This window comes from Dipteris shenzhenensis, chromosome 31 (genome assembly GCF_047967505.1).
Source record: "Dipteris shenzhenensis isolate YYH24624 ecotype China chromosome 31, Dip_SZ_1.0, whole genome shotgun sequence".
Taxonomy (NCBI): domain Eukaryota; kingdom Viridiplantae; phylum Streptophyta; class Polypodiopsida; order Gleicheniales; family Dipteridaceae; genus Dipteris; species Dipteris shenzhenensis.
In genome coordinates, this window is record NC_141626.1 from 36265992 (window position 1) to 36293102 (window position 27111).

The following is a 27111-nucleotide window of genomic DNA, read 5'->3' on the forward strand; positions in this document are numbered from 1 at the left end:
TCTTCTTCTTCTCTTTGAGAGCTGTAGCCTGAGAGAGAAACTTAGACCCAATGGGAAAGGGACATTCTGGCGGTGCCTCCTGAGGTTGAAAAGTGGTGTAAAATTTGAGATATCGTCTCGCTTCAAAGAACCATTAACAATTGGCAGGTTCAAGGACTATGCTCAATATTTCTTTGTATGGTAGAGGTAATTAAGTTGACATGTGAACATGTCTATAGTTCCATAATACTATCAAATGGGGGTTAAATCTAGAGGAGGAGTAGAAGCCTATGATCATGGGCTATGACAATAGGGTTAGACTAATGTAAATGAACTAGTGACAGCTTACTAAAACAACATGATTGGCAGCTTCTCTCCGAAGCAAAGGAGAGGGTAGAGAGAATTCTAGTGGGAGCTAATGGAAACGAACTAGTGACATGAATTAAGATAACTATAAGAAGGGAATAGCTAATGTAAATGAAGGTAAGTGACATGAATGAAGCTTACATTACTATAAGGCAAGCTTACTAAGCGACATGAATGAAGCATACATTACTAATTAGGCAAGCTTATTAGTAAGTGACATGAAAGAAATTAAGCGACATACTAATAAGAAGGGATAGACTAATATAAATTTACTAAAGGCAAGCTTGTCTTCCAAAAAATAAAGAAGGCGTGTTGTCTGTGAGGTTTTCTGGCTTCTGCTTCTTCCTCAGAAATCTACTGAGAGAGCAGAGCCATGGGACAGGGACATTCTGGCGGTGCCTCCCGAGGTCTCCCCGGCGATCGCAAACCAGACGACAAAAAGGAGAAGAAATTCGAGCCCGCTGCCCCCCCCACTCGTGTTGGGCGTAAGCAGCGTAAGCAAAAAGGCCCCGAAGCCGCTGCTCGCCTCCCCGTCGTCACTCCTGCCACCAAATGTAAGCTCCGTTTGCTTAAGCTTGAGCGCGTCAAGGATTACCTCCTCATGGAGGAAGAGTTCGTCTCCAACCAGGAGCGCCTCAAACCCCAGGAGGACCGCAACGAGGAGGATCGCTCCAAGGTCGACGATCTCCGTGGGTCGCCCATGAGTGTCGGCAGCTTGGAGGAGATCATCGATGAAAATCACGCCATTGTTTCATCGTCGGTTGGGCCTGAGTACTACGTGAATATCCTGTCTTTCGTGGATAAAGATCAATTGGAGCCTGGATGCGCAATCTTGATGCACAATAAAGTAAGCTACTTCAGACTTTTACAACTGGAAAGGACAACGTCAAATACGTTTTGCTATCCATTGCGATATGCCCCGTTGACGTATATAAACTTTTGTGGATTTGGCTAGGTTCTCTCGGTTGTAGGTCTGCTGCAAGACGAAGTAGATCCGATGGTCTCCGTAATGAAGGTGGAGAAGGCACCTCTTGAGTCCTACGCTGACATAGGAGGTCTGGATGCACAAATTCAAGAGATAAAGGAGGCTGTTGAGCTTCCTTTAACACATCCTGAGCTCTATGAGGACATTGGCATTAAACCACCAAAAGGTGTCATACTTTATGGAGAGCCTGGGACGGGGAAAACTCTGCTGGCCAAGGTAATAATATGTCTATTTCTGGTCAGGACCCATGCTGAATATTGAAGGAATCGGGGCTTAGATTGGATATCAATTCTGTAATGTCAGAGCGTTCTCTAATTGTGTTTGTAGGAAGCGGGTCTGAGAATGGGTTAGTTTATGTTTTTCATCGTTTTATTTGTTTTCCTTCAAAATATTGCCAGCGGCTTGCGGAAATTGTGAATTCCTTTGTGAAGGATATGATGGTGTACATCGTAAGCATATAATGAGAAACATGTGTCGCTTTGAAGAGAGTCACTTCCATATGGTCTCCCATTTTGTGAAGGATACGTGTAAAGGGCAGACCCTTTCGTAAGTGTCGGGAAATGATTGAAGTCACAAATTGTGATATGCCTTCCCTCTCAAGAGAGAGCCTGCTGGAAAAGATGAACCGCTGTGCTGTTGGTCCTGGTGTTGAGATCTACAGGCTGCTGCTCCCAAGCTAAAACCGCTCGAGTTTCTGCCTCCTAGCTGTTGGCAGTCCTTGTGGCTGCCCTAGATCTGTAGGATGCCCTAGACATGATCAGATGCCTATAGATTTTTGTGACATTTAGACACTCTTCCCAATCTGCTTGAGCCTGTCTTCAAGATCCTCAAATAAACCCATTGACCTTCTGTGTATTATATATCCTTGCGATGCAAAAAAATTAGACATACTATCTTTGTGTCTGATAGGATTAAAAATTGTGCAATCCTCTTAGCTTCCAACGCAGTGGGGTATTGAAGGTCATTTCACTTAAAATCTCATGAGTTGTTGCCTTAATTGCAGGCTGTTGCAAATTCTACATCAGCTACCTTTCTACGTGTTGTTGGTAGCGAGCTTATTCAAAAGTACCTTGGAGATGGACCCAAATTGGTTAGAGAGCTTTTTAGGGTGGCGGATGATCTCTCCCCTTCAATTGTTTTCATTGATGAGATTGATGCTGTTGGCACAAAGCGGTATGCATGCTTGTGATGATTTCTCCTTAGGATGTTTAAAAAAGCTAGAAATTGTCTGCTTTCTACATAACGGAAATATTTGAAGAGTGCCTTCAAAATTTCATGTTGCTACTGTTTGTGTCTTTTTCGACAATTTTGTATCTAGTTTGCTATGTCTGGCTAAGCTACCTTCTGACTTTCAATTATGTGAGAGTGCACTGGAAGGATTGCCCGTACTTAACTTCTGTTGCTTCAGTTATGATGCCCATTCTGGTGGTGAGCGCGAGATTCAGCGTACGATGTTGGAGCTGCTAAATCAGCTGGATGGATTTGATGCGAGAGGAGATGTGAAAGTTATCCTTGCTACCAATCGCATAGAAAGCCTTGATCCTGCACTTCTTCGACCTGGCAGAATTGACAGAAAGATTGAATTTCCATTACCAGATATTAAAACCAGAAGACGCATTTTCCAAGTATTTATGCCATTGTGGATTTTCGATATTACTTGAATATATTCAAATTTGATTGCTGTTTGATTGGTGGTAATATCATCATTTTGGGTTCTTAGGAGTAACGATTTAATTTCTTTTCGGTTCTAATTTTGGTGGGACGGTATTCACTGAAGATTACTTTTATGTTCTGCTGCAGATACATACTTCCAGAATGACTTTGGCTCAAGATGTCAATCTTGAAGAGTTTGTCATGACCAAGGATGAATTTTCTGGAGCTGATATCAAAGCCATATGCACTGAGGCAGGGCTGCTTGCTCTTAGAGAACGACGAATGAAGGTGCACTCCTCTTTTCAGATTAAAAAGTTGTGTGATCCAAACTAATAGGAGCTGCTGTTAAGTACCAATAAACTCCATGTATGTATCCAAGCATTCGAGGTGCTTCATGATTCCTGAATTGACTTCTTTAGTCAATGCATGTTATGCATGGGACTACAGAGAAGAGAAAACAGTGACACAATTTTATGGAATGAGAGTGAACTGTAGAAATGGAGTATGTAAGAGCGCCCGTGCTGAGATTTTGAGTTTCTGCTTTAAAATTTTATACATGCACATGAGAGAGATGGGGAAAGGGAGAAGAATGGATATTATTGAGGGCAGTAAATGAGTCCAGGTGTGTGTGTGTTGACATAGATTATATGGCCACCACTGCACTCTGGACATGTGGCCTAGCCCAACTGTAAAAGGTAGCATGAACTGTTGGCCTGTGTATGAAGTCCTGTAAGCATCCAGAATGATCTGATGAATCTCTTGCCATGTTAGGCACACAAAGGGATGTCTAGTGAGTACTGGTATGGTGGTAAGCGTTCAATAGAAATGTCTTGTGGCTGGAACCATCTGGATACATCTGGATGTCTCCTGTGACAGAATGATCTGATGAATCTCTTGCCATGTTAGGCACACAAAGCGATGTCTAGTGAGTACTGGTATGGTGGTAAGTGTTCAATAGAAATGCCTTGCGGCTGGAACCATCTAGATACTTGTGTGTGCCAGCAGTGCTTCTCCCCTGACGAAAGGGCCCTCCTTGATGACTAAGGACTTGCGTCTGTCTGTCTCTGTCTAGGTAGGTATGCAATGATCTGAAATGATGCGGCTGTGTGCAGGAGTCTCGCTGCAATGTCTGCGAGGATGATGTCATGTGCTGCACCTCTTTTCCCCGGATCATGTGAGATAGCATCACTAGTTTATGGTAGACTTAGCGCTTGTAAAAATGCAGTCTGACTATCGTACTTGCTTCTCTGCAATTGTAAAGGCTTCCCATTGGCGTTGGCCCCATCAGTGTAATAGATCATTCGCTTGGTTTTACCCAAGTTGACCTTCATGTGTCGGCCCTCACAAAAGGCCTGTAGGGCTATCAAGTGTATGCTGTCTGATATAAACACATCATCCTCCTATGGCAGGATGGATATGCCACATTGTGCCAGAGTCGATCCTCAATCTCCTAGCATGTCTACAAAGGAGGCCAGCTCATCCATATAAATGCAAGGAGGAATCCTTGATTCACCCCGATTGTGCAGCTCACCTCTAGGCTCCTCGGACATCCATTGTGGTGTACACTCTACCGCTAATTCTCTCATACAAGGCCATGACCCCACATATAAGTCTGGTGCCATTTCCAAGGCTCAGAGTCATGTTACGAGCCAGGCTCATGGTACAGAGTCAAAGACCTTTCCCAAAATCCACAAAACAGCAGTATACTGTGTCTCTGAATTGTACACACCTTTCCCAAAATCCACAAAACAGCAGTATACTGTGTCTCTGAATTGTACACCTTGGCCATCAAATGGCCAACTATGATAGTCTGGTAGGTCCTTGCAACCATGGGATCACGTGCTTTGTGAATGGGTATCATGGTGTTTGTGGTCCAGGAGGTGGGGAGGCCTTTGTAAAAAACTTTGCTAAACAGCTTGGCTAAGAGCAGAGTAAGTATTTCCCATGCGGGTTAGGGCAGTGGTGAAGAGCGTGGAATTATTTGGGCGGGGGATATCCTCTAGATTAGGTATGGGCTTAGAAGCATCGTAGAGTATGCCCACGTAAGCTTTCTAAAGACTACGATTTTTTATAGGATCTGGTGATACTTGTTCCCAGCTTGTCCTTAGTTAATTGTCCTTGATTAGTCTCACAGTGGCAGCATTGCCTTAGCACTTTGCATGGCCTTCAGGTGGCTTTCCAATGTTTTCAGTTGTGCAGGGGAAGGAGCGTTGAGCTGCGATGTGGCTGGAGGTATTGAAGAGAAGAAATTTGGCGTCTGTCCTTGCTCATTTATGTGTGCTAGGAGAAGATAGCTACCATAGATGTGATCTAGAGAATGCATCAAAGTCGTATTGGCAGTACATAGAAGATGCAGATCTATGGCTGTCCTGTATAGGTTGGGGGGAGGTCAAGTTGAAAGATAAGTGTGAGTGGTCTGTTCCTAGCATAAGGGGGTGTGCTATGAGTTCAGATATCTGCATTGTGAAAGGGAATCCCATTATGTACTCTACCACAATGTGACCACGTCTGTATGGGCAGCATGAATCTCTCTCTGAGTCTCGCCTAGTCTATAACCCATTATATTGGAGAAGCTTATGAATGGTGCACATATCTAGCAAGTGAAGATCCTGTGTGTGTCCTTATCTCCATCTAAATTCTCCAAGGTAAAGATTTGGCATTGCCAAGGCATCCCCCTGAAAATCCAAGATCTCTGCTTGTTCTATAAAAAATTTAGTTTGTATGATTGGATAGATTCTAGTCTTATGAAGGTATATATCTCTGCCTGTGTGTCCCTAGTTCCCAATGAGTAGAACCTCACCCAATTGTCTGTATGTCTGAATGTCCTCATAGGGTTCCGAGAAAGGCGATGTCTGTCCTCCCCCTGATGCAATCCCATAATTTGATTTGTATGGAGGGAAGTAGCATGCTTGCAATGTATACATCAATGATCTGGAGTCTCCTCAGGTGGATCTGGGCATGCTCATCCGTGCCATTGATTGTGATATGCGCCTATAGATGGGAGCAAAAGACAACTGCCATTCCTCCCGATTCACATACTGCTCCATCTCTGCAGGTCTTTCCCCAGTATGCGGACTTCCATGTGTACCCATGTCCTATTGGTAGTCTTCTCTCTGGGTCTGTTGTGTCTCAGTGTTCACTATGATTCTTCTCTGAGAGGGTCTTGATAAAGTTGCCTGGCAAGGACCACAAAGTTCCAAAATTTGAAAGACAAAGCACTGGTGGACCCACAGGCTGCGTACCCCTATTTGGGGATCCTATCTCGGATGATGACCCTTCCATCCCTGTATACAACCCACTTTCCCTTTTTCTTGGATTTCATAACCTTTTGAGGCCCTCTTTTTGCATGTGTGAGATCTGTTGGAGGTCAGCATCGCCTGATGTACCATGGTTTTGTTGTGGGTGTGCCCGCCCCCTGTGAGGCTAGTCTTGTGTAGGATTGGGCATGTGCCTATGCCAGTAGGGGTCCATATCCCTGTGGGCAGATCACAGCATGGCTTGGGGTCCAATGGGCAGGCTGCCATGATGCTGCAAGGTGTTCCCAGGAGGGTACGGGTCTGTTGCAGCACTGTTTGGGGTCCTTTGTGGCCTGCTTGCTGCCGCCATGCTCCTCTTGAGGCACCTTGGTCACGTCAGTGTGGGGGGCCTGTATGGCCACCCTTTGGTGCTGCAGCCCCACCTCTAGCAGGCTATATATGAGCAAAGGTGGGCCGACCTGTTGGTGAGACACCTAGGCTATTGGTCGGCCTGTTTGAGGCAGGGGGTCAGCCCCTTATCGAGCTGCTGGCGGTGCCCCCCCCCCCTTCCCTTATGTTGTAGGGGGTTGGCCCTCCCCCCCCCCTATGTTGTAGGGGGTTGGCCCTATGGAGGAGATGGGTTGGCTTTCATTAAATTTTATTCGAGATTCTGCCAAGATAGCATCTCCATTGTATGAACTTACTAAGAAGGATATGAAGTTTCAATGGGCACTTGAGTGGTCTACTGCCTTTCATACATTAAAGAAGCATGCTTTTGAAACAACCATTCTTAGACAGCCAAGGTGGGATGTCATTTTTCATGTTCATGTGGATTCATCTGGTTAGATCATATTAGCACAACCAGATGGGAAATTGGATTATCCATTTTACAATACAAGCAGGCTGATGACTCAACCCATGTTGCGGCCTGCTGGTATTGCGACAATTCTTTCTATCTTAAATGGTGCATTGCCCTATCTGCTAGATTTAGATGCCCGCTTGGGAGAGACTAAAACGAAATCATTTGCAATTGTAGCTTGAATGAAGAGATTTTGGACTACTTTTTGATTAGCCTTCTCCTTTAGTGCTAGCCTTCATCATGGCTGAGTCTGCCCTTCACCTCCGGAGTGCCGACAAAAACTCAGTACGAAGACTTTGTATAAATGGATGCTCAAGTATGTGTGGGTGTGTGGATTTGTATGTGTGAGAGCATATTTTTATACTATGGTCTACTCCCACTGTTGGGCGCTGATGACATCAGTGGGGATGTCATAGTAGCTAGTTCTTGCTATGCGTGATGGAGTCTATGGTTTTCAACCTTATGAGTGACTATCGTGAGATTGAAACTGCACTATGTTATGTTTTTAGAGGATGAGTTTGGGAATGTTCTTGGATTCATCTAGGTATATATAAATACTGGTCGGCTTCTTTGACCAGCCGACTGGAGCGGGTGGAGTGCCTATGTATAGGCCCCCTCCCTCAATTGTTAGAGCATTTCCCTTGCCTCCGTTTTCCTCAGCAGTTAGGGTTTTCTCCTAAGATCCCTTGCAGTCTCTCTCGGTCTCTCTCTCCTTTGCAGTTCAGTTTCTGCGTGGTTGCTTGCTCCCCCCTTTTCTGTTCAGTTCCACACACTTATCACAAGATCCGCATTAATGAAGATTGGGTGCTCCTTAGGGTTGCTCTCTTTGCCAAGACTTGCCATCTCACAGCTACATCCTTGAACTTGACAATCGAGGGTTTCTCATCCTTCTCCACCCTCCATGTATTCTCAATCTGATTTTTTTCCACTCCAAAAGCTGTGCGCATGAAATCTCTCCTTGGTTGTTTCTAGTGGGTTGCTTTCATCCTCTCTCTCCCTAGCATCTTGAGGTTCAGGGCTTTTCTTCTCCTCCTGGTATCCTGCTCAAGAGTTTCTTGGATGGCTTTCAGGGGTTCCGGGCTGCTATATAAAGAGCTCAATAGCTCAAGAAAAATCAAGTACAAAGCATATCATGTGCTATTTGAGGTAGGTTGAGAGTTGGAGCCGGAACTCAGAATCCGAAACCTGGTACTGTGGTGACTCGTCAATGAACGGTGAAAATGTCATGCTGTGGTGGCGGAGGGGGACGTGGTCTCCTCGATCTCTGCACCCGCTGAGCTATGTCCAAAGTGACCCCTTGTCTCGGGCGGTCCCCTTTGAGGAAAGCTGTGATAGGTCAGATCTCAATAGAATGTGCTCAGTGTGACAAGAAACGTTTCTAGATTTTGCGTCTAGAAACGGGTTTAAAAAATGTATTTTATATGAGCTATATATGAAACATAAATAATTATCTTCATATTCTCTCTCTCTCTCTCTCTCTCTCTCTATCTATCTGTCTATCTATCCATCTATCTATCTCAATTATTTGAGCACTCTCAAAAGAGTCAAGACATAGGTGACAACGTGTATAGACATTTTGTCTAATAACGTTTAAGTGTTTCGCTTGCTAGAAACACGTTTTATGGTGACACTGAGTGTGCTATGGTCGCTCTCTGTGGCGCAGGTGGCTTTGCAAACCTCTTATCGGTAATCCAAAGTGCCCGCATATCAGCTAGCTCCTCCACCCCAATGTGTCCTGGAGCTGACTCAAATACATAGAAATCTGTGACTCGCCACTGTCTCGTCAGCCTCTGTATCCTGTGGTCTGGTCGCCTCCTGCTGCTCTCTGATCTGTCGTAGTAGGGTCTCCTTGTGTCGGTGCATCTCAAGCAGGTAGAGCCCAATGCAGACCTGGTCATGGAAGTGGATCAACCAGGATAGTGGGCCGAAGCCACTCCCATCCTAATAGAGACAGTGGTATCGCCCTTGGATCTCGTAGTAGGTTGGTGTTGGAAAGGTCACCTCCCCATCTCTAAGCCCCCATATGAGGAGAGCATGGGGGGGGTGAACCTAGGGTTTGAGAGACTGACACATGAGCAGCAGCATGGCTGCCATGTGTGCAAAAGAAAAGAGAGAGGGAGGGGGCTGCCACATGGGCAGCACCTCACACAAAAAGAGGAGAGTACCTAGCAGAAGGAAGCTTGCCTCGAGGGCAGATCTGGCAGAGAATGGCCAGGGGACTGTCTAGGACAGAGCAGATCTGCGCAGCATCTCCAGCCTGGAACAAAGGCACGATGATGTCAGCAATGGTGCGGACCTGTACGGGTACACACAGCAGGTGTACGGGCAGGACATGGTGCCGGCAGAGGGCTGCAGCATGGCGCAAGCATGGCAGGGGTCTGTGGGCAGGTGTACAGCCTGCAATAGGGTCTCCAACAGCAGCAAAGGGCAGCCTAGCAGCAGCCCAAAGAGCCTGGCTAGGGCCCTTACATAGGGCTGGTTGAGCCATCCAACCAGGCCGACCAGCAGGTTGGCTGGTTAGGGTTGGGCCAGCCAACCAAGTCGGCCAGAGGGGGTCGGTTCATCCCCTTGCTGGGTCGGCCATTTCTCAGGGCCTTTTGGGCCGATAAAAGGGGGCACTTGGGCCTCCATTACTCATCATCTGGAGCAGCCCTCTGACAGCAGACAGGAGCAGCAAGCAGGCTAGCCTTGGGCCTATCTACAGGAGGTGAAGGTGACCCTGAAGGAGCTGCAGACTGAGCTTGAGTGGCAGCCCACCTAGGATGGTTTCCAGACAGCAAGGTGGAGAGGATCATTCTGGACGGAAAGTCTAAAGATGCTCGAGGTGGAGCATGCGGGCTCGAGTCTAGAGATAGCTTGCGGATAGGAGGAGTATCTTGTGGTAAGATCAAAGGACCACACCATTGGTGGGACTCTGGATCTCTCTCTTTTGTATTGTGTCCATAGCGTTGGACAGAAATATATTATTTTGGTGGTTTCTCTATTTGGCTGGTTCATTGTCTATTGATGAGTCTGCACATCTATTCTATGCACATTAAGTTAAGAAGTTTGTGATTCCACACCCCACACCACACTGTGTGAGCTCTTGGGCAATTCTATCAGTCTTCCGCTGTGCGTATCCTCTGTTAGGTCATTTCTAATAGTTGGACAGGCGCAGAGAAAGTGCTCCTTCGTCTCAATCACTCCCAATGTGCATAGCATGCAGATCCGTTGCTCTCTAGGTATACGTGCTGCTCTCCCTGTCAATTCTCAGCTGATGGGATGCTGTCCAATTGTAATGAAGCGGAAAAAGAGGCCAAGTTAGAGGCCCTTTAGGTGGAAAATGTGGAGGGACTATAGAAGTCTCCATCCACCGACTACTATGCACTTTTTGATGTGACATCTAATCCTATCTACTCTCCCTTCCTCCTCCTTGCCTATGCTCACTCACTCTCTCTCTCTTCCTACTCCCTCTCAATCTCTCCCTCTCTCTCCTACCCCATTCTCTCTCTCCTACCCTTTCCTCTCCCTCTTCTCCTCTCTCTCTCTCCCTTTTGCTCCTCTATTCCCCCTTCTCCAAATCTGTCCCTACCCCTTTTCTACATGGGTATCAGAGCCCGTTCTTGGACCTGGTTCACCAACACTTATAGCCCATGTCTCTGCCGCTAACCCGTACACAAGCGTCACTGTATACTTTCCAAAGCCTTGAGAATCGAGTGTGGCCTGACCTGCAACATCGAACAAAAGAAGAAGAAGAAGAAGAAAGGCGTCCATCGAAGGTCCAGCAGCCTTTCAGCAGGAGTAGAGAGACCTCTAGTCATTTGAACAAGAGAATTGAATCAAAGGCAAAGGGGCATCAAAACTTTTTCTATGGAGAAAAAAAAAAGCGTGAGCGCCAATCCTCAGGCCAGAAGACGTGAGCAACCAGCGCTCTCGTATGCATCATCGTCACTCCTTGCCCATGTCGCATCTTCACGTGGACGCGTCTCACCCCGCCCATCTCTGCTCACGGTGGAATTGGTTGCTCATTGCGTTTCTCTGTTGCCTATCTCTTGCCGGAACACCCATGCGAGCCTTCCACACTACGAGCGAGCCTCGTCGACAGCACCACCTTCAACGGCTTCGTCTGCGGGAAAGCTAACATCATCGTCGCTGTCCCGATAGCCCCCCTCAAGTTCCATCTGCAGTGCCCCCCTGCCTTGCTTTGTGCTTGCCACGCTTCACGTTGTTCCATCCCCATCGTTGTGTCATCTGCCTCACGTGGTTTCGTCGGCGTCCCTCAGTTGTCATCGTGCCATCCATCCGTGCTGCTCAGGCTAAGGTCAACAGTATCCCTAGGTTAGTTTTACTTTGGGTTAGTTTTGGGCTAGGTTAGTTTGTTGGGTTAGGTTTAGTAGGTTTAGGTTGGGTCAATTAGGTTTAGGTTTGGTTAGTTTGGACCTAGGTTAGGTTAGTACTAACTAGGGTTACAAGGAGGGTTAGGTTAGACTAAGCCAATGTCTGAACTGTCTTACCAGTGCTTAGGTCAGTAGTCCCAAGTGTCCTAGGTGACTAAGAGACCCCCCCCCTAGCAAACAAATTAAAAAAAAAAAAAGGGGGGGGGGGAACCTCATAATTCCAATCTCTTTTAGGGGTTTTCCATAGCCCTATTTGGGCTCATTTGGACCCCGTTTTCGAAGCTTCTTTGACTACTCTTCTTCTGAGCCTCTCCATCGATATTTTCGTGTTTCCATGCATTATCTCAAGTGCTCATTATGCAGGATTTTGTTATCCATTTCCCCTTGCCTATATTCGAGCTCCTCTCTCCAGGGCCAGTCACCATGGCACCGAAGCGTGTCCCTCGGGATGTATCGAATGACTATCTTGAACTTCTAGAGAGGATAGTTAGAGCCGTCCAACTTTTCTCTTTCGCGAACGGTGGGATTCGTAGTCTTGCAGGCTGGGCCATCTCTCATAATCTGCTCGCAAACAAAAACACACTACCAAATCTTCTTGTTAGAGTCAGGCTCTGATACCATGGAAGAAAATAATACAACGTCTGTGCTCAACAGATAACAGGATCTCGTACACAAGAAAGAAAACAAGATAGTATGGAGGATGCCGGGCCATCTTTTGGCTCTCTGCTTTCTGCATCTATGCAAGTTGAGCCGTCTCTTTTGGGCCGACCCGTTGGTGTGCATCAGGCTAGTGCTCCTTTCACCACACCAGCGAGTATGCTTGGAGTTGGCTTGGGTTTATATGGCAGCCCACACCCCTGGGAGAGAGGTCAGTCCTCTTCTCAGCCCTTTGATATGCCATCACTGCGGAGAGATGCATTTGGTAGAGAGACCTAGCTCGGAGTTCATGCACCTATCGCTGCGCCAACGAGCACATATAGCCAGATGCAGCTAGCACATCAGATGGCAGCAGCTTCTACGCAGCAGGGGGTTGGTAGTGGGCAGCAAGCCACTTTTGATGACATGTTCGTAGATTCTTTGGGTTCATACAAGGCCCTACCTGAGGCCATCAAACTTGAGATGCCTTTCTCCGATTATGTGAACCTTAAGCGTGATGATGCCCGCACTTCTGGAGGTTACACACACAAGAATTATGCAGCCAAGGATATGAAGGACAAACTCACAGTGCATAAGTTTAAAGGGGACACTCGCACTCCCAATGAGTTGGAGGAGTGGCTCACGAAGCTGGAAGACTATTTCCGCTTCTACGCCAAGTCTGAGGAGGAGCGCATCATTTTTGCAGGTATGCATATGCAGGACTATGCCCACACATGGTGGCGATACATGAGGGATTCGCCTTAGAAACCAACCACTTGGAGGGGTTTCAAAGAATTGATGGTCACTACATTTGTATCTCCACTTATATTGGATCAATACTTGGCTGAATTTTATGCCTTGTCACAGACCGGTACGGTCCAAGAGTACTTGTAACGCTTTTGGAGGCTTTCCCTGTTTGTGCAGGATGTATCTGAAAAGGGAAAGCTGCTGCGTTTCATCCATGGGTTAAGTTCTTCTCTCGCTGCAGATGTGAAGGCACATAACCCTCAAACAATTGAGAGGGCAGCTCAGCTTGCAGAAGTATTCGAGCCTAAATATGCTGGCAAGCACAGAAATGCCATGGGCAGCTTGCATGCTATGGGGTATGACACTGAGTCGAAGCCTAAGTTTGCTGAGTGGACTGACAAGAAATCTGCAGCAGCACCATTTCCTCGCTTTCCTACTGTCTCGGGTAGTAAGATGCTGTATGCTAGGCCTTACAGGTATCCTGATGCCAAGCTTGGAGGCAAGCCTACTGCTGGAAATGAGCAGGCTGATATAAAACAGCATACACGGGCAATAATGGACAGCAGAAAGAAGGCCAACTTATGTTTTAAATGTGGCGAGAAATGGACTCCTGAGCATAGGAATGTGTGCAAGATGCGCAACAGTGGTACTGCCAAGCTCAGCATGATCATTGATCTCTCAGATGACGAGGATTTGTTTGATGTCCCAGGTTCTTTGGATACGTCTTAGGATGAGATGGCAAATACACATGATGCAGATGAGGCTCCTAACACTGGAGCCACGAAGGGCACCGACTTTCCTTTTGATCGTGGTGGTGCTACTGCGCACGACACTCATGCTTTGCATTCGTATGAGATTCTGCCCACTAGTGGCATGAGAGGCTGTAGGCCAACACTCTTTTCTCTGGAGCATCAAGATGTGGTACCTTTTTATGCACGTGAAGATCCAGGTGGTAATGCTCCTGTGAACGAGGATGAGGTTTATTGGGATGCCCAGCCAACTCTTTATACTATTTCCATGCACGCCTTGATGGGTGCCAAAAGTGCTGATACTATCAGATTAACAGGGATGATTAATGGCAGGATTGTGCATGTGTTGGTGGACAGCAGAAAGAAGGCCAACTTATGTTTTAAATGTGGCGAGAAATGGACTCCTGAGCATAGGAATGTGTGCAAGATGCGCAACAGTGGTACTGCCAAGCTTAGCATGATCATTGATCTCTCAGATGACAAGGATTTGTTTGATGCCCCAGGTTCTTTGGATACGTCTTAGGATGAGATGGCAAATACACATGATGCAGATGTGGTGGTGCTACTGCACATGACACTTATGCTTCGCATTTGTATGAGATTCTGCCCACTAGTAGCATGAGAGGCTGTAGGCCAACACTCTTTTTTGTGGAGCATCAAGATGCGGTACCTTTTTATGCACGTGAAGATCCAGGTGGTAATGCTCCTGTGAACGAGGATGAGGTTTATTGGGATGCCCAGCCAACACTTTATACTATTTCCATGCATGCCTTGATGGGTGCCAAAAGTGCTGATACTATCAGATTAACATGGATGATTAATGGCAGGATTGTGCATGTGTTGGTGGACAGCGGTAGCACCCATAGTTTTGTTAACTGCAAGACCTTACAGAGGGTTGGACTGATTGCTACTGAGATAGACCATGGGCTGAGAGTAGACGTGGCCAATGGACAGCATATGATCAGTAGATCTTGTTGCCAAGATGCAAGGATTAAGTTCTCTGATGACTATACATTTGCAGGTGATCTCTTGGCACTTGACATGGGCCCAATAGATGTTGTCTTGGGCTGTGATTGGTTGCAATCACTGGGCAAAATCAGCATGGATTTCAATGCCTTAACACTCAGCTTTGTCCACAGGGATGGATCAGTTACATTGCATGGTATTGCAGCTCCTAAATTGCAGGTCATTTCAGCAAGGCAGTTGGCAAGAGCTCAAGAGAGGCAGCGCCATATATGCATTAAATGTGTTAGTAACTAAAGAGGGTGGCACTCCCCGTGTTGATGATTGTGATATGCAGAGATTGCTCTCAGAGTTTGCAGATGTGTTTGCTGATTTGCCATCATAGTTGCCTCTGAGAAGAGATGTAGATCATGCCATAGTCCTGGAACCTAGAAGTAAGCCAATCAATAAGGCCCCATATCGACTCTCTGAGGTAGAACGGGAGGAAGTGGCAACTCAAGTGAGGGACTTACTTCAGAAGAGTTTCATCACTCATAGCACTTCTCCTTTTGCATCCCCTGTGCTCCTAGTGAAGAAGAAGGATGGTTCTTACCGTATGTGCATTGACGACAGAGACTTGAATAAGGTCACCATCAAGAACAGGTTTCCAATCCCCAGGATAGATGACCTGCTGGATGAACTCAAGGGTGCTCAGTTTTTCACTAAGATTGATTTGAGATCCGGCTATCATCAGATTAGAATGAAAGCTGGGGATGAGCACAAGACAGCCTTGCGCGCAGAGAGGGGACTGTATGAGTTCAAGGAGATGCCTTTTGGATTGACCAATGCACCAGCTACCTTCCAGGCACTCATGAACAAGATTTTGCAGCCTCTCCTTTTCAAATATGTGCTGGTATTTTTTGATGACATCCTCATTTACAGCAAGGATAAGCATGAGCACATCAGACATGTCAAGCAAGTGCTGGACATCATGCTAAGGCCAGCAAATGCACTTTTATGGCACAAGAGGTTGAGTATCTTGGTCACATTGTGAGCAAGGATGGCATTCGAGTGGATCTTGCAAAGGTGAAATGCATTGTGGATTGGCCGCAGGCACGCAACCCTACTCAGTTGAGGGGATTTCTAGGTCTTGCTTCCTTCTACAGGGGCTTTATTTGCAAGTTTGCCAAGCGGGCAGCCCCTCTGATAGACCTTTTGAAGAAGGATGCTTTTATGTGGTCTACAAATGCACAGTGCAGCTTTGAAGACCTGAAATTTGCCCTTACTCATGCTCCTATGTTGGTATGCCCTGATTTTTTACGTACTTTTATTGTAGTGGCAAAGGATTAGGGGCTGTGCTAACACAGGAACACGAACTAATTGCTTTTGAAAGCAGGGAATTGGATGCCAAGGAACTAGATTATCATGTATATGATCAGGAAATGTTGGCTATCCTCCATGCTCTCGATAAATGGCACCACTACCTGTACGGTAGCAAAATCAAGGTTAAGACAGATCATAGGACACTCAGGTATTTCCTTACGCAGCCCAACTTGTCAATGAAGCAGAAGAGGTGGTTGACTAAGGTTCAGTCTTATGATTTTGACATCGAGTACAAGAAGGGGAAAGAAAACGTGGTTGCAGATGCCTTATCCCGTATGTGGGCTTGCAGTTTGTCTGCCATTTCTACCATCTACCAGGAGGGGATTCATGGTATTCAGGAAGAATACATGCAGGATTCTAAGGCAGCTTCCATATTTGTGGAGTTACAGAGGCCATCGAGCTAGGGGCATGCTGAATTTAAGCTGCATAATGGGCTGTTGTGGTGCAAGGACAGAATTTATTTGGTGCCAGATTCAAAGTACCGACTGCTGGTCTTACAGGAAATGCACTCATCTCCTATGGCAGGACATGCGGGTATTGCTAAGACATATGAAAAGGTTAAACAGAGCTTTATCTGGGATGGCTTGTGGCGGGATGCAGTTAAATTTGTCAGTGAATGTTTGCCCTGCCAGCAAAATAAAGTGGACAGCCGGTTACCCGCGGGTCTCTTGCAGCCATTACCTATTCCAGAAGGCAAATGGATTCACATTGCTATGGATTTCATCACAGGTTTGCCTTCCACAGAGCGAGGATGGGATAGCATTTTTGTGATGGTTGGCAGAATGACAAAGCAGGCCCATTTCATACCCACTAAGACCTGTTATTCAGCATCACAGGTTGCTTGGCAGTTCATCGAGCATGTTTTTAAGCATCATGGTTTCCCTCGGGAGATTGTTAGCGACAGAGATGCAAAATTTATGGGTCACTTTTGGCAGGAATTATTTACAGCAGTGGGTACTTCTCTTACACCTAGCACTGCTTACCACCCTGAGACGGATGGACAGTTAGAAAGGGTGAACAAATGGCTGGAGGAGTATTTGAGGCATTTCTGTCATGACACACAGAAGTCTTGGGATAAGTGGCTGGCACTTGCTGAATTTTGTTACAACAGTACCAAGCACATCTCTATTGGCATGAGCCCGTTCGAGGCTATGTATGGATGCACAGTGGGTATGCCGTCTTTAGTTGTAGACATGGCTGTGAAAAGTCAGCAAGCAAGAAATGACTTGGAGAGTATGGATGCCCTTCTGCAATTGACCAAAAAGAATATGCAGGATGCTCAAGCCAAGCAGAAGAAGTATGCGGATGAACACATGAGGATTTGTCTTTTGAAAAAGGAGATTATGTGCACTTACGCCGCCATAAGAACCGTTATGCCTCGCTGAAGGGTAACACCAACACAAAGCTTGCTCACAGGTATTACGGTCCCTACAGGATCATCTGCAAAGTTGGCGAGGTGGCGTATGAGTTGGAGCTACCTAGGACCTCTAGGATTCATAATGTTTTCCATGTGTCCTTGCTGAAGCCACATGTCGGACAGCATGTCCAAGTCCTTCTTGAGCTACCACCTATGGATGAGGAGGGTCACATACTCCATGTTCCGGAGCGCATCATGGGTTTCAGGGATCACGTACTCCGAAACAAAGTCTACACCAAGTATCTTATCAAGTGGCAGGGACTCCTTAAGGATGAGAACTCATGGCAGCCAGAGATCATTGTTCAGGACAATCCCTATCTCCTACCGGGCTGATTATTATTTGTTGTTGCTGCACCGATTTAACAGCTCGCATATGAAATTTTGAGGGCGAAATTCTATGGGAAGGGATGGCTGTAATGAAGGGGAAAAAGAGGCCAAGTTAGAGGCCCTTGAGGTGGAAAATGTGGAAGGACTATATAAGTCTCCATCCACCCACTACTATGCACTTTTTGATGTGACATCTAATCCATCTACTCTCCCTTCCTCCTTCCTACCTACGCACGCTCACTCTCTCTCTCTTCCCTACTCCCTCTCAATCTCTCCCTCTCTCTCCTACCCCATTCTCTCTCTCCTACCTTTTCCTCTCCCTCTTCCCCTCTCTCTCTCTCTCCCTTCTGCTCCTCTATTCCCCCTTCTCCAAATCTGTCCCTACCCCTTCTCTACACCAATAGCGACCCTCAGTGCATGTGAGACTCCTCTATCCTCTAGATATTGAGGTCTGATGATGAATCCCTCCTCCGAGACCTCAGGAAGTTGTCGCGGTAGAGTTGGGTCTTGGTGGGGAGCTCCTGACTTCACCCCAGGTCCGAGACGTGTGGAGTTGGAGGAGATGTAACCTTATGATATGGTTAATCTCATCTTGTGAGATCCACTCAGGGGGTGCATCCATACTGTACTAAAAGGGAGGGAGCCTGCCCATCTGAATCTTGTGTCTGGCAAACCATGTGGATATACGTGCATACCATGTGTCTGCCCTGCTCTTAGCTAGTCGTCTGGATGACTCTTGGGCTAGCCTCGGTAGTCTCTAGTGGGGTAAGTCCCAGACTCTATGAATGAATGTTGCTGTCTGGAAGATGGCATCAGTTTGTAGTGGTGTCATGGTGAGAACTCTACCTGTACGATCTCATGCGGGACAAAGGGCTTGCTCCGAATCATCCTAGATCCCATAGTCACCTGTAGCCACTAGATCTCCTCCACTCTGCTATCGGTAGATCACAACCCCAGAAGGGGGCTGCATACATGGCAATCGGTCACACTGGGGTATCGAAGAGCCAACACTTGGTCGGTGGATCTTGAAAGTGTGCTTGGAAGCACTGTCTTTCCAATTGTGCCAGAGCACCTCGTCCCTGTGTGAGTCGTGCATGGGCTGCATGTGTCATAGTGAAAAGGGGTCCTGTGAAGACTGCTCCCAAATATGTGTAGGAGCACTATCTCCACTGGCTCATCTCGATAATTGAAGCTGAGTTGACGAAGCACAGCTTGTGAGGTGTTGAAGACCATAACCTTGGTCTTCCCAAGGTTGACTATCAGGTCTCTCTCTCTGCAGAACACCTCTAGGGCCTCCAAATGTCTCTGCATCCCCTCCGCTGAGGATGAGAGGACTGTCATCAGTGTATAGCAATATGTGTATCATGAGATCAGCCAGTAGCGATCCTTCGCCTCCTAGGCGATTTATGAAGTGGTCTCATCAATGTAAAGCCCAAAAAGGGTCGGTGAGAGGAGGCAGCCCTGCTTCACTCAGATCGTACTCTCGACCCAAACCGATAGACCACCTGGGGCACGAACTCTGCCTCTGACTGACTCATATAGGCTTATCACCCCCCATATCAGTGTCTCTGGAATCAGCTCTTGTAGTTCACAGAGAGAGAGAGAGAGAGAGAGAGAGAGAGAGAGAGAGAGAGGATTAAAGTCGGGAGTGTGAGCAGCATGAAGGCGGGAGGATGCATAGCGGGAGGGACAACACGGAAGAGGGTCGGGATTGCTGAGGGGATAGGGGGTGGAGCATCCAGGAGGGTGCTGCAGGGAGGTGGATGGTGGGTGGGGAAGCTGAGTATGCAGGGAGGTGGATGGTGGGTGGGGAAGCTGAGTGTAAGGGCCGGGGGTGGCGAGGCTGAGCAGAACAGGCTAGGGGTGGTGAGGCTGATTGGAACAGGCTGAGGTGAGATTACAATCACGGAGCTGTTGTAGCTAGCACACAACGTGTGCAAATTACAATGCAATTCTTTTAATCAACCTTTAATGGAGAGGCTCGGAAAATGCCTGACGGTGAGGTTGCCTTCTTAAACACCACCTTGTGCATATGCAATGTGCCAGTGTAATATTGAAACGATTAGAATGACAACAGGCCTTTGCTGCTGTTTTTTGCTTGAAAACAGAGTGTGCGTGTACTTAGAAGCATATGAACTTCAATTGTGATTACCAGTCTGTAGAGTTTTATTTGTGAGTACAGTCCTGCTTCATACGTATATCAAGTGTCATGTTTCCATTATGTTGCAGGTTACACAGGCCGACTTCAAGAAGGCAAAGGAGAAGGTTATGTTTAAGAAGAAGGAAGGTGTGCCAGAGGGATTGTATATGTAGAGATGCATATGATAGCTTACAAGTACTGCAACAAACACGCATATGAATTTAATGATGTATAGCCCTGTAAGCAATCAAGCAAAGTGGATTTTGGAAAACCCCTTGATTTGTCATTTTGAAAGAGTTGCTCTTTTAATCAAGTGTTCAACATTAAATTAAACACAAGCAGGCTGTTCCCGAGAATTTTTTGTTGCATCTGTTAAGCATGGGGCATTGAAGCACTAGAAGTATCATTGTTATTATTTGGAGTGATGGATGTATGTAGGCAAATGTGTGCACACATAGCAATACAATTTCTGGCTCCTGAGCATTCCTGCTATGTTCAAAGGAAATTGTTTTGATCTGATTGTATGTGAAAGTTTACAAGCTACATTAATTTCTTCAAGAAAGAGGGGTCACATATGAGTAGGATGTTAGCATTGTAAACTAATTTTGAATGTCTACAAGAGCTACAAAGGGTTCTTCAAGCTAAAAGAGGTGATTGTGACCTGGTAGTGCTTTTTCAAACCCTTTTAGAAAAGTACAGAATGATACAAGATATAGGTATCTTTGGCTAGAACATCAAAAGGATGTCCAAGCTCAATTTATCCGTTTTGACTTTAGTGGTCTTGTTCAAAATGATGTTCAAGCTCAATTTATCCGTTTTGACTTTAGTGGTCTTGTTCGTCATAACACACAGTAATGGGCCTCATCTTGCATTCTATAGAAAAGAGAGTCAATGTTATATGGAATACAAGCTTATAATATACTGGGAGTTTTTTTGGATGTAAAGGAAAACTGAATTTGTAATACGGGATATATCATCATCGAGCTAAGGAGCAAAGATAAGATTGTAATGATAGAACAAGAATACTTTGTATTGCTTAGAATGCTTGAAGTGTGACGCATACAAAGAGGCTTTTCTTATATTGAAAGTGAGGCTACACATGAGAAGGTATGGGTGTGTGCATGTAGAGGTGTCTCTCTTGTGAAGGTTGTAGCCCTTAATGAGAGTGCAGAAGTGTATGCCTCTTTGGAAGAGTTCTAGCTGTTGTGAGGCGTTGTGCCTCGTGGGTAGTGTCCTGTCGAAAGCGCATACCTTTCCACAAGTGTCCATTCATCCATCCATCCATAACTATAAAGGGTTTAGGAAAGGAATATGTCATAGATCGTGACATAATATTGGTGGAAAAGATGAATTAGTGTTGTCAAAATTCATATACATCTAGATTCTATGTTCTTAAAATTAGAAAGGATATTAGAATTATCTATTAATGTTTTAGATCCCATATATAAAAGCAATTGTTTTTTATATATTAGGATGTCTAATTTCATGATAAGAATATCTCTATTAAGATTATCATTATTTTTTATTTATAAGGTTGAATTTCATCTTAGTTTTAAAAGTTAGTTAAAATCTAGTATTGTTTTGAGGAAATCTTGAAGTGGATAGCACACAATCGTTCTCATTTTATGCACAATAGTAGCTTGGAAGTATGTTATAACTTTAGGACAAAAGGCCTTCAACTATGGAGAGGTAAATGGCTTTCCGAGCGTTCAAAATCCTCTTTCCTTGGAGAACATTGTTGTTGTAAAAGATTCCAAAGCTTTATTGATGTTGATTTAGGACATGTAGTCACTGTTGATACTTCCATTTTGCTTTCTAGTACTTTAAGAGACTTTTTCATGAAAGGCATAAAATTTCGATTGTACTTTTCAAAAGAGTCTTGCCTTTTAAAAGCCATTGATAATGAAATCTCAAAGTTTTCTTTTCAAACAAAAGAAAGTTTAGGAGTTCAAAACATCTTATCAGAATGGAAAGGGAAGATTATGAGGAGAGTTGCTTTGAGACTAGAAGAAGCCTCTTCAGCTAATTGCTCAAAGCAAAGTAATTATCTTCATAAAAAAGATGAAACTCTTCCATAGAAAATTTGTCACGTCTTATAGGGACAAATGTTCTTATAACTTTGTTTTTATTTGCAAAAAGTTTTATATGGAATGTCTTCTAAGAGAAGTGAGCTTGTATGCCAAAACTTACGTCCTTGCCTTAGTTTCTCAAAAGGATATGATCTCAAAACACCATAGTTTTTGTAAGCCTTCCATGTTTGTTTGCAATCCAAGTATCCCTTTTCTTTGAGCTACTTGGAAGTTCCACAAAATTCCAAAAAAGACAAGATTGATTACAACTGCTTGTAAGACTACTTTGACAGATGCATCTAAATGGCTAAGCTATTGCTTCAAAGCCATGCTGACTAGTGTCCATGAATTTTGGAGGGGCATATTAAAGGATGCAAATGTCCCCTCACAATCAAGTTGGATTTGAAATGACTCCATAGGAGTGAGTCCTATTGTAAATTTTTTAAATTCCTCTTAAAAAGCATTCAAGAAAAAGAGTCTCCTATTCTTCTTCAAACCTACGATTTTACTATGCTTTATACAAAGATCGACTTGGAAGATCTGAAGTTTAGAATTAAAGAGCTAATGCCTGAAGTTTCTGAGTTGAGATTTGATAAGATAGATGCAAAGTGCTAAAAGTTGAGAAAATCGCTTTACGTGTGACTTTTTGTGGCTAATAAACATCATGACATTGATTCTAAAAAGAAAAGATACAAAAAGATCTTAAGTGTTGAAGATCTTTGCTCTTGGAGTTCTATTGATGATTTATTTATTCCATATGTTCCCGACTTTCAAGACTTTATGTACAAAGACGCTTGTGCTTTTGGAGAAGGAAAATATCCTCGTGACTCTTGTGGACTTAACTGCACTTCAAGAGTGGATTCTTGTGTACTCTTAGAACTTAGACTCTCTCAATTTGCCGTAGGATTAGAAGTTGATATATATGATAAACGTGAACAACTTGAATATATTGGTTTACACATTATATAAATGCCTCACATTGACTCGAAAATTTCTGGTTTGCCAAAATATGGCCCAATTCCATAGATCCTCCCTCCTTTATATACAAATAAGGAGTCTTTTATCACTCAATGTAGTAATTTGATCACTTTGCTAATATACAAGAGGTATAATCCAATAAAAATAATGAAAAAAGCATGCACAATCTTAGATATGAAGTCTTTTATCTGCAATGTGTTGGTCTTAGGCATGTTTAGAATGATTGAACAGAAGGTGAAAAGAAAAGTTTTTCTTTTAGTTTCAAAAAAATAGTTTAATTGAGTATGCATGTGCTTTCTAAGCTGGGAATGTAATTTTGCATCTTAGTAGGAAGCGGTACATAAGTGTAAGTGGTTCCTTTAACTTTTAATGTGTTAAATAATTCATTCATTTTGTAAATTCTTTCTTGGATTCTTCCATGAGAGAGAGAGAGAGAGAGAGAGAGAGAGATTTTTTGTGTTTTTTGGTCGATTTTGTTTCTTGATTTGTGCTTAGTCACCTTCTTCCTTTCTTCTTCCTTTCTTGTTATGTTTCAATTTTGTTTAATTGATCTAGTTTAGTAAAGCACTGGGTTTGCCCAAGGGACTTTGCGGGCCCTTAGAAACCCAGTAGTATAGTTGCTTATTCTTGGGCATTGATGATGACATAAGCATTTCTTTGCTTGCTAAGTATGTCTACCTTTTGTTTTTCATAATTTTTTTGTTACCTCATTTTTCTTTCTTTCGTTTTCTCTTTTATTTTCTTCATAGAATTTTGTGACTTTGTACGATTGGATATATTCTAGTCTTAAAAAGATGCACAATAGTTTTTTCTTCACTATCACTAAAGAGGTATCACCGTTGTGCTGTTACTTCCTTTTCTATTGTTCATTTTCCATGTTCTATGTGTTAGTGATGATGTGATACCTTGTTAATGGGATTGGGATGCTGTTGTGGAATTAAGATGAGGAGGATTTGTGGGTTGAGGTTGTGGAATACTTTTGTTGAAGCTATAGTAGACAATGAGAGCTCACACATGCCAAAGTAATCCAAGTAGTGACGACTTAGCCATCAATTCCCCTCAAGATTATCATAGGTGTGCATGAGGACCATTTTTCATCTTGATGATGCATTTTTTCTCATTACGCCTCCTTTTGGTTTTATTTCATTGATTTTTCCATACTTCTAAGTTTGAAAATTTTGTTTTGATGAAATTTACAATTACATTACCTTTCATAATTATGCTACATAAGATTGAATTCTATGGATTACACATGAACTTAAATGAATCCATGGCACGATTTGTGAACAAAATAAAAAACATCATGACCCAATCGGAAGGCATTGATGCAAAGGTAGGAGAAAAGTATGCCCTTGCAATTTTCCTCAAAAGTAAAGAACATGATGCATTGACAACAACCTTAAAGAATCTTCTAGATCTAAAGTTTGAGGGTTGTGTGTGATCTCTACTTGAGAAAGAGAGAGCTAGATGGATCTACATCAACACCTACATCGGTACTTAGCAATAACCATGAAGAACAATATCTTAAGAAAAACAACAAAGAAGTGTTACTAATGTGACTGATCGGTCAATATCAAAGTGCTGGGTCACTATCAAAGTGATTGTAGATAGAAGAACAAGCCAAAATGTAACCATTGCAAGAGGCTAGGGCACAAAGAAGAAGACTCTATATTGAAGAACCAACATGTCAAATACGCAAAGTCATCATTAAGTAAAGAGAAGAATGCCATCGACAAATTGTAATGCTAAAAGAGTTTGGAAGGTGACCCAAATGCTCCCCAAATGTGGCTAGGTGAACCTATTAATTGGACGTCTATTTTCTTAGGGGATCCTATAGAAATCAAGCAAGTTGAGTGGACTTATATCAAAGCTAATGACTTATGGTACATCTATCTTTCTAGCTTGGAAAAGGTTTGATTGAGAAGGAAAACGACATACTCTAGAATTGGAGACAGTGGCGTGTGGTGAAATACTGTCTTTGAAGACCAGGCCCTCATCCTTGATCCGTTCAAGAGTAACACTACTACTTTGTGTAATTCTTTTGTATGTGCAACATCTTCTCCTCCTTCAAGATAGGATAGACAACCTTAGAGTCTATTGCTTAAGGTAAAATCTTTAATCAATGTACTTGCACAAGAAATGTGCCTTGGTGCATGATTATCTTGCCAAAGATGAGAAGAGCTCACTAAAATGTGGGTAGGTTCCATGCAAGATTTGAAGGTTGGATCTATGATTATAACTCTTCTCAAGAGTATCCTCTCACACATCCATTTTGGGACATAAAAGTGGTAGAAATTTCAAATTCTATGTAAGGTCCAGCAGTAAATTCCATTGTTGTGCAATGGTTTAGGACTACGCATGCTAATCCACTAAAAGGGAAATCTGCTCCTAAGTTAAGAGCATCTCCAAAAAGGAAAACACCAAGAAGCGGCACCAAAATCCAGCCATTGATGAAGGTTCTTGATCTTGAAGAAGTAGGCATAATTTTTTATGATTTTCAACTTACAAATGATGGACGCCTAAGAAAAAAGATAATAGACATCCCCTGTGAGTATGTTCCATATATTATGTGACACATTTTACTAGATCCGCCTCCTCTAGGCTCACATCGTTGCAAAATGAAGGAGCATTAGGTCTTCGTAGGGACAAAGAGAATATTCTTATTGATAGTGTTGAGGAGGATGGGTCATCCACTTTTTGGAATGGTCAAATCATGATAATGACCGTCATGATGATGAAATTCTAGGTGTTGATATAGAAGAGGACGCACCTCTAGAGTGAGAGAGTGCACATGGACTTTAAGGTTTTTACCAAGAAATTGCAATCTCTTGGAATATTAAGAGATCACAAACCATAAGGACTATGTATTGTGGCTTTTAGAATTACAGAGATTTTGACGATTTTCAAAATTTCTATGAAAATAACTCATTTTTTCTTTTTATAATGACACAGTGAAGTAGTATTTTTAATTATGATAAGAAAAGTATCAAATTTATGATTTTAAAAAATGAATATTCCATTTCATTCTTGTTTGTGTGTAATGTTACCCGCTTTAGATGCAACAGTGTTCAAAGCAAAGAAAGAAGCCATGAAGACTTACACGAGATAATTGTATAACCACCATGGGGAGAGAATGAATAGTCTTGGCAAACCAATGTTTTGTTTAGACAAATCTCAACGAGTTTTAAGCTTTGTTATGGATGCCAAGGTTTGACAAGTAGGTAGAAAAAGGAAATAATGATCTGTTATGACACATGCACACACTCTTTTTCTATACAAGAAAAATGTGTCATGGTCAATGAAGAGAATTTTGTTCCCTCCTAATGATAGAAGAGAAAAGAGAGGAGCCTAGTAGTATAGAATGTGATAGTTTTCTTGATGAGAGGATGGCTATAAGGCCAATGGTATGTGATCAAAATTGCAGCATTGATGATGAAGGCCAATGTGTTCCATATGTTCCTTTCTGAGAATGGATTTAGCTAGATTGACTAGATGCCCACATGCTAGGAACCTCATAGCCAAGAAGATAAATGCAACTTAGAATGAAAAGGTGAACTAAGAAAAATTGCTAGCTGCAAACATTAATTAGCTCTGACAACATTAATTAGCTCTGACAACATTAATTAGCTGCAAACATTAATTAGCTCTGACAACAAAGAAAAAGGTAGGAACAAAGGAATTTTACCAATCTGCACAATAGGATGTGTAGTATCATCACCTGTCTCCACAAATCCTGGTCTTTCCATTTTCCTTGCATCCTGCATCCATTCTGCATGACCTGTCATGTGGTTTGACGCACCTGAGTCAACATACCACACATTATTGCTTTCTTCTGCACTTGTCATAGAATTGGTCACAAAATTGGTCATGTGCTACACCATAAACAGATGCTCGTTTCTGTCATCACCCTGTCTACTAGAAGATGCATAATTCCCTTTCCATTCATGATGTCATTCTGCTTTTTATAGCAGTCTTTAGCCATATGACCCATTTTACCACAGTAGTAGCATTCAACATTGCTGTTTGCATTTTGGCCTCTCTACCATCGACCACGACCTCTTTGGCTCCCCTTGCCTCTAGAGTTACCATGTCCTACTCCATAGGACTAGTTTTCTTGGCCTCCAGATCAGCCTACTCTACCTCTGCCTCTACCTCTTCCTCTTCCAGCATTTGAGTAAAAGATAGTTTCTTTTGAAGTTCCTCCTGAAGAATATGCACCACCATTTCTCTGCTCTTTAGAAATTAGAAGAGCAAACAACTCCTCAAAAT

At 43.8% G+C, this 27111-nt stretch overlaps 1 protein-coding gene across 1 annotated transcript; it reads left to right on the forward strand.

Annotated features, from left to right (window-relative positions):
* The first annotated feature begins 626 nt into the window (after positions 1 to 626).
* LOC147881404 (26S proteasome regulatory subunit 4 homolog A) lies at positions 627 to 20088 on the forward strand. Its single transcript, XM_087402266.1, has 6 exons — positions 627 to 1192; positions 1301 to 1546; positions 2334 to 2503; positions 2739 to 2955; positions 3131 to 3271; positions 19885 to 20088. The coding sequence occupies exons 1-6, from the start codon at positions 719 to 721 to the stop codon at positions 19966 to 19968; spliced, it is 1332 nt and encodes a 443-aa protein (XP_087258392.1). The 5' UTR covers positions 627 to 718; the 3' UTR covers positions 19969 to 20088.
* The last annotated feature ends 7023 nt before the right edge of the window (positions 20089 to 27111 follow it).